Source organism: Cygnus olor, chromosome 2 (genome assembly GCF_009769625.2).
Source record: "Cygnus olor isolate bCygOlo1 chromosome 2, bCygOlo1.pri.v2, whole genome shotgun sequence".
Lineage (NCBI taxonomy): Eukaryota > Metazoa > Chordata > Aves > Anseriformes > Anatidae > Cygnus > Cygnus olor.
The window spans coordinates 31,032,133-31,044,510 of record NC_049170.1 but is presented as its reverse complement, the minus strand read 5'-3'; the positions used below and the strand labels follow the sequence as shown (position 1 = coordinate 31,044,510).

The following is a 12,378-nucleotide window of genomic DNA, read 5'->3' as shown; positions in this document are numbered from 1 at the left end:
TCATATGGCTACTTTTACAAAGTAAGACTGCTGTCCCCTAACCCAACCCTTTCTTAAACACAAGTCTAAGGAAGATGTGGCTTGTTTTTTCACCCATTCAAGATGGAGATAGGTTTGTCATTTATGGTCACTTTAAAAAAAAAAAAAAAAGAAAAAGAAAAAGAAGTCAGGAGGTTTTTTTGTTTCTTTTTGGTTTTGTTTTGGTTTTGTTGCTTTTATTTTTTTTTTTTGTTTGTTTGTTTGTCTGTTTTTGCTTATTTTTTATTTTTTATGCAGGAAATTGAAAAACTGTAGAATCTCTTTCTAGTTTCACTAGTTCCTTTCCCTCAGGGATGCCCTGCCGAAAATAGCTGCAGCTTCTTGAGGTTTAATAGCTTTAAAACTGGATGTTGACTTTGGTCTAGTTTATCATCAAAAGACTCAGGATTGGGTTGTTTTGGAAAGCAAAACAAACAAACAAACAAGCAAACAAAAAAAACAACCTCCAGAATTCAAGTAATGAACTGTGTTTAAATGAATACAAGTGAGGCTGCTTCTCTCTTGGGCAGGGAGATGGTTTCCAAAGTCAGAGAGTCACGAAGAACTGTCATGGGCTAGTAGATTGTTTTCTGCTGAGTCAGCTTCTTAACTTTCCCTTTCATTTAACTTTCTTCATCCTAAAGTGGTAGCAGAGAAAAACATCAGCTTACCCAGCTAAAAACCAGTCTTGATTACACACTACCTTGTAACTTTTACACTCTGTTTACTTGTGCAAAATGGGTGCAGAATAATGCGTTAGATTTTTTTATCTCACGAAATAAAATGCTCTGCATGTGGGTAATTCATGCAAGTGGGTGTCTATGCAAAGAAAAGGCAAACTTTAGCTCAAGATTATGTTCCCCACAAATTAGATTTCTACCATGTGTTTCTTTTGTAGATTTAAATATATATTCAAAGAATTGGATGAAGGTAGACCCCCAAAAGATGTGTTATAGGAGAATAAGGCACAGAGAGTTCTAGCAGTAGCCCCACAGATTGCCTCCTTGCCTCTGGACAAAGCAGAGAGACTAATTTTGTCAAAAATACTCCCTTAGATTATGTACAACAAGTCAGTAGAACAAAGCAACCTTAAAAGTGTCTTAACCCTGAAACCTAGTGCAGAGAGGTTTTGAATAAGGAAGGTTAGCTATTAGCTCTGATCATGAAATGAATTTTGAAGATCAGTGGTAGAGAAGCCAATACTTCTTTGAATGGAGTTGAGGGAAACAACTGTGCTGTCAAAGACTTCTGAAAATGGAATGAAATACTTTTATCACTGCTGTCCTCTGAAATATAATGTCTATTCCATCCCTGTCTAAACGTGGGAGGTAAAAAGGAGAATGTATCACCTAAGCAGTACCCAAACCTCAACTGACTTCTATGTAACAAAAAACCAGAACTCCCTCCTACACCTTCCTGGGTGCCAAAAGTTCCAGCTGTCCTTTGTGCACCTGCCAAAACTCCCCTTTTTCTCAGCAGCTGCTGCAAAGCACTTGTGTGCATTCAGTGCAAAGTCCTGTAACGTAACACGGAGAAGTGAGAAGGTGACTAAATCAATTTTAATCAGAAGGTTCTGGTGCCACTCAGTAATTTAGAAAGGTTAATTTTCTCCAGTTTATATATTTTGTACTATTTTATAATAGCTAATTTTATAATTAACTATTTTGTACTATTTTATAATAACTAAGAAGACATTTAATACTCAGACATATATTTAAACTGGTTTGAAATTTAAAATATATTTAAGATTTTTAAGACTAACTACCTTAACTTACTCTCCCATGTATCAAACTATTTAAAATCTCTTGTTATCTTTAGTCATTAAACTGATAACTCATGCTACTGTTTCTATAAATATTTTAAATGAATAACTTAAATTTTAAAAATAATTTTAAATTAATAGATTTGGTAATTGCAACTGATCTAGTGGAAGGTATCCCTTCAAACACAAACCATTCTGTCATTCTGTGATGCTCTTATTTTTATTCATAGACTAAATAGGGAAAGAAACTTGCTCTTTTTTCTATTCCTACTTGCTTTTATAAGTGTTTTGAATAAATTGTTATGAAAATGCTGTCTCTCTATATATGAAGATGGTAAGTTTCAGCTGTATAACACCAGTGATTTCTGTAAAGTTCAGGAATTTCACTTTCTTTAAAACTTGGCAGCGTAAATGTACTATCTAAAAATAACAGGAACATTTTCAAAGCCAAAGAAAGTCCAGAAGTAAACTTTTCATTTATTAAAAATCAGAATTATTTGTGTTATGTTTACCTGTATTAGAGGAAAGTCAATTGGTAGATTAAAAAAATAACAATAAAAGAAAAAGGACAATGGCTGACATGGGGTAGGAAACTTAAAAGACTTAGTGATTTGGTCTTCTTGACACATCATTTAGTTGTAATAAAACACATGGAATTTGGAATACTGACTTCAAAGGCTCATGCTTAGAAATATGTATCCCTTATAGCAAAATAACAGTCTTGAGTGGTACAGCCCTCTTGTTTCTAATTTTTCACGTTTGTGAGGTATCAATGCCTTATACCTTGTTTGGGACTAATACCACTAAAATCTGGAATAGAAAACTTAATTTTAGATAAGATTTTAGAAAAGAGCATTTTGAAAGAGAAATTTATATTTATTGAAAGAAAAAAGAAAACATTGCAACTGCAGTAGTTATGTTGTTTGAATTCAGTCATTCTTTCATTTGTCAGACAAGAATGTCTTTATTAAGAAATAACTATTAATGGTAGAAAATAGCTTTTTTTTTAGCTTTTCTCTTTAAGTGTAGAATGCTAAAATCCCACATCAAGAGGAAATATTCTACAGAGCACGGCAACTATTCTTAATTTTAATGTGACTGAAGGGCTCCACTAAAGAAGGAGTATTAAATCAGAAGTTGAGGTGATATGCTCATTTGGAACCAAAAATGATACACTGATGTCCATCCACGTCATGAATTTATATTGAAGATACACGGGCAAGACAGCATATATTGTGGCTCTTAAGCCTACTAAAGACCTGTATATCCTAAGTATATATTGATAACTTAGTAATGTAGACATCAACAATGTCAGCCCTCATCTTTTGAATCTTGCCCCATGATTCCTTCAGACTACTCCTTAAAAAAATTGTTCACAGCAAAAACATTTCTTTTGTAAATCAGGAGACCTGTAACGTGAAATCTTACTTGTATCTTAAGTAACAGTCTAATCATCAGATGTGGAGATGCAGATGCTAAACAAGTTGTTGACTAAGGGAAAAGATGCTATGCTTTCGTGCCAGTAAGCAGATGTGCTCAATAGACTGGCTCATAAGTGCTGATTTAGAAACAGCTGTTAATGCTACCATCATCTTTAATATTATTCATTTCCCTTCACTTCCTTTGTTTTCCATCTATACATATGCTTGCTCTATACAGTTAAGCTGTGCTAGTCAGAGGGTGGAGAAGAGGGAGTGCATTTTAATAAATAATAGGCACTCAGATCCTGATTCTGGGAGGTGGTGAGCACCCTTGGCTCCTGCTGGAGCTAACTAAAACAGAATAAAAGAGCTCCTACAGTGTCAAGTTTGTCACTGTAGATATATAAATTGCTTTAAAAGGCCTTTTTTTTTTTTTTCAAAAGTTGTACATGGAAAAAAATATTTTTTTCAATGGAAAAATGTTCAAGAGTTTTTGAAGTTCACTTCATTATCCACTCTTTCCCTCTCTCGTTCATATATGAATTTCATTATTTTTCTTTCATTCACATTCTCCACACACACACACCTCTCTTTCTCTCTCTCCCTTCCTTCCCCTCCCCCTCCCCTCCCCCCCCCCCCCCCCCCCCCCCCGCAACCTTTCTTTCTGAGTTTTTTTTGTTCTGATGCATGTTTTGTGCAACACCTGTAAGTTTCAAACGATCTGGGCAATTGAAAAACACAGTTTTCCATTACTTCAAATAAATTATCACTTCATTCACACAGTTTGCTTCACTTCCTTTCCATTACAAAAATATAGATGGATCACATATCAGTAACTACTCTACCCACCATAATTGACTCTTCAGCTCCAAAGGAAGTTCAGAATTCCTATATCTGAATTTGATCTTCAGAGGAAATAACAAGTGAAGGACTTGTCTCATATTATTAGGACTTGGGCATTAAGGGCCTCATCTAGAGTTCATTGAACTCAATGGGAAAACTCCCAGTAACATTAATGTACTTTGGATCTGGTCAAAAGTGGATTTCAGTATTTTAAAATGGAGGACATAAGGAATATATATATATAAAGAATACCTAAAGTATTCCCTTAAATTACATAAAAATAAACTCACAACATTTCTAATAATAAACAACTATAATTAATTTCTATCCTTTGAAAATAATCTTTGGCATACCAAATAATGATTTTTTTTGTTTGTTTGATATTCTTTAAGTAAATCAGTTGCAAATTATTTGAAGTCATTAACAACAAAAAAGAAATAAAGCTTTCTTCCTTCCTTCCTTCCTTCCTTCCTTCCTTCCTTCCTTCCTTCCTTCCTTCCTTTCTTTCTTTCTTTCTTTCTTTCTTTCTTTCTTTCTTTCTTTCTTTCTTTCTTTCTTTCTTTCTCTTTTCTTCTTTTCTTTTTTAATTTTTCACCAGTGATAAGAGGTATTCCCCTGCCTGTCTCATTGCCTGGAAGCTCATTGCCTGGAAGCTGGTGCCACTCAGTTCTCCTGATTTTAATGTTGAAGGAGACAGACTTGTCTGTGCTGCAATTTTGTAAAGTGGTCCACATTATATATATATATATATATATATAAAAGGGGAGAAAAAAAAAAAAGAATAATTTATTAAAATTATAAGCTTCAGTTTCTTAAGTAGCCAAAAAAGAAATGGATGCATATGGGTGGTGGCATGCCCAGGCCTCTCTTATTTAGAGTGGATATTGCAGTTAAAATTGAAATGGGTGGAATTCACGTTATGCATTGAAACATTTCTTTTTTTTTTTTTTTTATATGATACATTGCTGGTATGTATCATCATTTTGTTTTTGTTTAAGGGCATAAAAACATTCTGAGAATTGCTTAGATCTTTAAAACATCTCTCCAATCCTGTAATTTCTTTTTATTGAATACAAGTTTATAGGCCCTTTTGTCAGAAGAAGAGTGATAATATTCTGTGGTACCAGGCTGAATTCAAAGTCTATTGATTTTTGATGTTTGGATTGTGCCTGCAGTTGCATTTACTACATTTTCTGGCAACAGTGTAGTTTTGGCTTTTACAAGGGAAACTTCATTGTCTTAGTAAATAAATAAACAAATTGTCATCTTAAGTTCCCCCAGAGAGCTGCCAATTCTGTACCAATGTTGCACCCTTTTGAAAACAGTTTCAACGGACATCTCTGATATGTGACCCGAGTGTGATAATTCCCAACATCACAGCAGCCAGTACCAAATACCTTCCCCTTTACACTCATTTCACTGTACAAACCAGATGCTTTGGTTCTATTGAGATGACTAAAGGAAAAGATGTGCTAGGCTTTAAGGCTTTTAACTAACCTGGAATCATTTTGCTCTGTTCCCAAGTGTTGGCTTTAACAGCTCACATTGGCTTTAACAGGAACATAGACTATAAAAAAAAAAAAAAAAAACAACACCACAAATACACCTTTCTTCCTTCCCACATGTGTACATATAAATAGTGAAGTCAACTATCAATTCAATTGTAATAAAGTTTTAATGTAAAATTCAAAGTGATGTTAAAGGTTAAATACTGGGATGTTTCCTGGATGTATAAGACAGATTCAGAAAAACAGCATTTTTGTGGCTCTATTACTCATGTTGTACAATGTGTCCTGCTGTGACTGATCCTTGCTGTTTCTTTTAAAACTCTGAAACACATTCTGCTATACACAGCAGAGGATACACCGACATTGCAAGCTTACATGCTTTCTTTCCAAGGGAAAAGTTGAAGATAATATTTTTTTTTTCCTGTGGAACCTTCCTATTAAGAGCTGCAGACATACATGCATGATTTTTTTAACAACATTAACTCTAAATGGATCAACCCCCAAAATCTTCTCCTCATTCACAAATAGTGCTTTCAGTGACAGCATTTTAAGCTGATTTGAAATCAGCGTCTAGTCTGATCTAATATGGTCTAATATATTTGACAGATGCTATGCACATCCTTTTTTTTTTTTTTTTTCTTTTGACTATTGAAAGAAGTCTTTGTGGTTTGCAGTGCTGTTACTTTTGGTACTTTGGAACTGTGCAAATAATTTAGGTTTACTTTTTTTTTTTTTTTTTTCCCCATATATTTCTATACAGAGAAGGAAAGGAGGGGAAATGAGTTTCATCTGGAGTAAAATCTCAGGGTTAAATATGACTTCAAATGTGCAGATATATTTTTAATCTTTCATGCCCTGAATTTCTTTTCCATTCTCATCTGAATTTATTCCACATCTCTACCTGCAGAATTAATGCATTCTCCAAGAGCATGTTAACTCTCCAATGTTTTCTAAAGGGTTCTGAGGTTTTTCTGTGGAGTGCACAACAGCAGTGATGCATACTGCAGCTGGTCCTGCAGCCTTATTGATGTAACCCTTTTTCATCCTCTGCGGTCATTACCCTCACATCCCTAGCACTCACATCACATCCCAAACTTGATCCCTCACTCCTCAGAGAGCTCTTGCTGTGCTTTTTACCAAACAGACAGTGTTGTACTATGTCTAGGAAGATCATTACCAACCAGTGACCCCATTTTTATTTTCTTGTTTTGTTTTTCTTCCACAAAGGTAAAAGTTTGGTTCCAGAACAGACGGATGAAGTGGAAGCGGGTAAAAGGGGGCCAGCAAGGGGCAGCAGCCCGGGAAAAGGAACTGGTGAATGTGAAAAAGGGCACACTGCTCCCCTCCGAGCTCTCTGGCATTGGGGCAGCTGGTCTCCAGCACACAGGGGACTCACTAGCGAACGACGACAGCCATGACAGTGATCACAGCTCTGAGCATGCACACTTATGATATACAGAGAGTGTCCCAGCTCCGTTCTCAGGAAAGATGCTTTGCTGGCAAGCCTTACACAGGCATCGTTTACGTATGCAAGTGACTCTGGCAGTGATTTTTAGAGTTGTTATGGAAGATTCAGGCTTATTGTGTCTGCTTTTCTTGATTTTTAGATGGTTTACAGTAAGTGCCATGTCTTAAAGGTGCCTCAAGTGTGGAGAAGTGGAAGAAGAACTTACTTTGAACATTCCAGATTTGTTTGTCATGTTCATGACAGCGGGCAGGTATTTTTGCTTTAGCTTGCACTGAAAATTACATTGCTCTCAACAGACGTTATATTCTGAAAACCACAGTGCCACAAAATCACTATCTAGTGGATAAGAAATGTATTTTAACTCTGTATATATTTACCTTACAGCATTTTCCTGTCTTCACTAATTTTAGCAATGCATTCGTATTAGCTGATGGCAATAGTCACTCATGACAATAAATGGCTTTTTGTCTCTTTATTTTTGTTTTGTTTCTCCAAAGACATACAATACATGCAGATACTTTTGTTCAAGTAGAGAACAATACAATAGTGTCTGCTAGGACACGTCCTTGTATGACAGACAAAACAAATGTTATGTTGCATTTACTATCAACTGCTGCTAATAGGGTATTATTAAACTTACCTAGCTCCTCAATTCTTCTTATCTTATAACTGCAAAAATGACTTTTAGGATCATAAGGATAGTCCAGTAACCTGCCAGAAAATTTTCAAGTTCCACTCATGCTCAGTGGAACCACCCCTAAAAGATTATTCATTTCTACTTTGTCATCACTGAGTACGTTGATAAATACCGACACTCTGCAGAAATGTTGTTGCTTCATCTTCAGTTTAAAAAACAGCAAATAAACTGAAAGTTGTTATCAACTGCTTATGTTGGTAGGAATCAAAATATGAAAGTAACTCAGTATTGTGTCCCACATGTTAAATCAAGACATATTTTCTGTTATAAGCTTTTGTGTACATACAGGCAAACACCAAAACCCAAAATTTAATGCAAACCATTGATTGTACTTTGTAAAGAAAAATGTTTAATAAATAATCCTTTTTAAATAATTCTTGTCTCTCTACAATGATTTCATAGGAAACTTAAAACATTTTTTGCAAAAGTCCTATGGAGTTCTGCCTTTCTTGGGTCTTTTGGAGCTTCATCTGTCGACAACACAAAGTTACATTTTCAAATTTAAATTTTTAATCTTGTATAAACCTTCTACCTTGACCCATTTGCAAAACTCTTTCCTTTAGCAGGAAAAAGGCATCTAGCAGCTAATGATATCTTCAGCCAAAACCAACAAGACTCTGTTCAAACATTTTTCCAGATCTAAAACAAATATAGAGGGTTAACTTGTTGGATCTTGTTGAAATTGATTAAAAATGAATAAATATAAGGAAACTCACACACTTACATGATCACACCTTTGTTTAATAAAGTTGTTCAGAAGAAAAAAACAAAAATACCTCTAAAAATTTAGGAGATGAATTGGACTGGGTTCTGTGGTAGAAGGAGCAGGGTGAAAAAAAGAGCAAGAAAGAAATGTGTATGTCCTTGTGAGCATTCACTGGAGATCTGCTATGAGGAGCAGTAGGACATCATAAAAGTTAAACACGATCAAGAGCTCTGAGTCTGTTCTCCAAATCCTTTCCACTGTAGGCTTGATCTTTCTTGCACATTAACTGTTGTCATGATCATTTTAGTTTAAAATATCCAAGCAATGGGTAATTCATTTCTTTAAAGACTTCAGAGCATTTTATTGATTCCAGCAGTTACGGAGTTGTGCTTTTGTTTTTCAGTTCTTTTTCAAATGCCTTTCCCATACAAAATTGCTTAGAATGTGAGCAGGATAGAGAAGTAAGCCAACAGCTTGTGAATATTTAGTATTTTTCATTTGATGGCTGGATGGGAAAGTTTTTTTGAATGGTGCTGGTGATTACCAAAGTGAAAAAAAAAAAAAGAAAACAAAAAAAAGTGATCCAGACTAAAAGTTTTTATTTTTGACTAGTTTTTCTCCCTGCTAAGTGAACTACAGCTAAATTTCAAAATGAAAAAAAATATAATAAAAAGTTGAAAAAAATCATCTTGAATTTTGAAATACCACCCATTTTGACAACAGAGACTTAGTCAAATTTTATGTGACTCATTTAGCTAGTAAAGAAGTAAGAGAATATTATTACCTTTCTTATACTGTAGTTGCCAAAAGTACCTTTTCAGGCTTACAGAATCAATTGTAGTTGTCTTTCATATGCAGTTTAAGACTGAACCTGAAAAGTGTTTAGGCAAGTTTGAGCTGACACTTCACAGAACAAATGGAAGTGCTTTATTTACATTACCTGAAATGTCTTCCTAGCCTAAGGCATTTTGAGAGATATATTATTATGTGAGTGGCACCGTGATTTGATCAGGATACTTGCAGTGGGGAGGCAGCCAATATGTGTGATGAGGGCAAACATGAGCTATAATAGTCTCATTACCAGGAAGAAGTTTTTCCATTTGAGAAGTATGGACTTTTTTTTTTTCTTTCTTTTTTTTTCTTAGTTTAGCTGAATATGCTGGTATTTAAAGAGCTGAGAGAAGGGAAAGAAATATGCAAATGGATTTAAAGTGCGAGGAGAATTTTTGCTTAGATGTTTTTGTTTAGATAAATCTCAAACAGAACACCAAATTATGTAACATTATATTTTGGGGTGGAGGGGTGGAGGGAGTGGGGGGAAAAGGAGACTAACAAACTGATCATCTTCCATGTTCTAAAAGCAGTTAAGACTTTGAATGTGGCTGTAAGGCGCTAACTGAATGTAGACTATTTAAAGACCTCCAGTGGCTTTAAACAACTGTTTTGTGGGCACACCATTGCGAAGTGCAATATGGTGTAGAGATTGCACACTGGCAGAGGTTGAAGCTATAAAGTCTAAGCGCAGTGAGCTTCCTACCATGGTTTTGAAGGAATTTACTTACAAGCACAGCCTCACAGAAGTCCGGACATGCTTCTTCCAGATTTCAGCTAGCTCATGTTCAAGCCGCACAGAGCAGCAGTGAACCCTCTGCTCTTTAACACTGGTTTGTGGGTAGCAGGTCTGTTTAGGACTCATCAGTGCAGATGATGTTCGGGCTTGTTCTGAACACTCCAATTACTCAAAAACTAGCTTATGGAAGCCTCTGGGATCAACCAGCTGTTGCAACATATTATGATTTTGTATCAAAATTTTAGCATAATTTTGTTGCTGAGAACAATTATGGATAAAGGCAAAACTTGAAGTTTTGTTTTATATTTAATGTTTTTTGTCTGTCTACAGACTAACAGAGGGTTCTTCTACCAATCTAGTCATACAGTATGGCTTAGAGTATACCATTTAACAGATGGACACAGTCATACACTAAGATTGTGATTTCCCCAAGGTTGTGCAGGCACTTGGTGGCAGAATGAAGTGGTATGAAACCTAATTTGTTTTATATCTTTTCCTGATAACATAGGTGTAGATATATATTTATATATTTTCCTGATAATACAGATATAGATATATATATTCCTGATAATATACATGTTTCTGATAATATAGAGTGGCTAATCACATTTGTGTCTTATCCTTCATGAATTTTGTTACTTTGTCTGCCGGAGCCCACTGCTCTTTGATGATTTACTGTCAGCATATCACCAAGCCAGAGATAGACATATACAAACACAGAAAATCTGACTGCAAAAAGAGAGTAATGTTTAACAGTTTAATTTTCAGCCATGTTAGATGATTGGAATTATTTTTTTTTTCTTTTTTCTTTTTTTCTTCTGCCTTGGAGGTACAAGTCTATACAGTATTTATAGGGTTTCCTTCTCTTCCTTTACGTCTGTTGACTTTTCATTTTGTCTTTTTGTTTACTATGGCTTTATTGTTTTCAGGTTTATTTTGACAATAGCTCTTCAAGAGGTATGGTTAAAATAACACCATTGTGAGCTAGCATGATTTATTTAATCACATAATGGAAGTAGTTTGGGATTTTCATTAAATACTTATCTTTCCTAAACCTTTTTTATCCTTTCTTTTTTTTTTTTTTTTTTTTTTCTTTTCATCAGATCCAAAATAGTCAAAAATAGAGCTTAAAGAGTGATTCTATACTTATGTCTTTCCACCACGGACCACATTTCAAGGTAGTTTATGTATCTGGCTTTCTTAAATGAAGACTCTGACTGCTGCAATAATATTATTTGTACAAATAAAGAAAGAAACAGGGTTAGGACATGCACTCTTAGTAGCTATGAGGAAACATAGTTATATAAGGTAGGGACAAAAAGTCAGCTTCAGCCTTCGTTTAGAATTTCCTGGCTTCAGTCAGTTTATGTCTCTTGGGTGAGCTTGTATTTAATAGCCTACATGCAGTATTTAAGATCAGCTACAAGACTTGAGAAATTTTAAAGAGTAATATTTAACCAATGATGTACTGTAATTTAATATTATTATGCAATGTTTTTGGATTGAAAGGAAGAATTCTGTACACAACCTGATGTTTATATTAACTCAAAAAAGGTAATGTACCTGATAGGCTGTAATAACTGGCATAGGGCTGATGAACATGATTGCTTCAGATTAATAAGAATTTACTAGAGCTCATTCGCTTTTATGTATTTCTATCAATTTTCATTTAAGACCCATAGTTTTTGATGTAAGTTACAGCTGAAAGCTGCAGTATAGGAGTCAATTTCAATGTAATTTAAGGCCTCTGGCTGTTATACAGGGCCTCCATATAGCGTAATAAGACATTATCGCAGTCATCTATATAAACACCAAATGTATTAGAAGTTTCTGAATTCACAGTTATTTATTATTTCTGCCCAAGCTTTGCATGCAAGTTTGTTAGCCATTGTCCTTTTCCTGGCATCTGAACTGTCACTACTCCTATCTGTGGAAATTTGGTGAAACATTACTTCCATTCAGTTGGAAACAATCATCTGGGCATTAAACTTGGTTAGTATCAACAACTATAGAAGACCCCGCGAAGTGTTGGAAATGAAGAGCTCGTTAAATAATAGTCATAGTTGGAAGTAATAATAGTTCCTTTAGTTTTCAGTGCTTTTCTGTAGACAGACTCCAAAAAGTCTTTGAAGAAGGGTAAATTTCAAAATACTTTTACTGGGCAAATTATGAGAGACTCAAATAATTTGTACTGGTCACCTTATGTCAATGTCTCAGCAAGCCTTTTGGGATTAGTTTCAGTGTCCTACAAATTGTGCTCTGAGACTTCATCATTCTTCTCTCTCTGTCTCTCTCTGTCTCTCTCTCTCTTTTTTTGCCTGTCTTATTTGGTCCTTGACTGATTTCTGTGATGACTCCTGAGACCCTGAATCCTTTTGTTGACAG

General features: G+C 35.0%; 1 protein-coding gene across 1 annotated transcript in view; it reads left to right on the top strand.

Moving 5' to 3' along the window:
- The window catches only part of MEOX2 (mesenchyme homeobox 2), a 55,098-nt gene extending 47,007 nt beyond the window's left edge, over window positions 1-8,091 (top strand). Inside the window, 1 exon segment of the mRNA XM_040548304.1 lies at window positions 6,780-8,091. Within this exon segment, the coding sequence (XP_040404238.1) occupies window positions 6,780-7,004 (225 nt within the window). The 3' untranslated portion in view covers window positions 7,005-8,091.
- The last annotated feature ends 4,287 nt before the right edge of the window (window positions 8,092-12,378 follow it).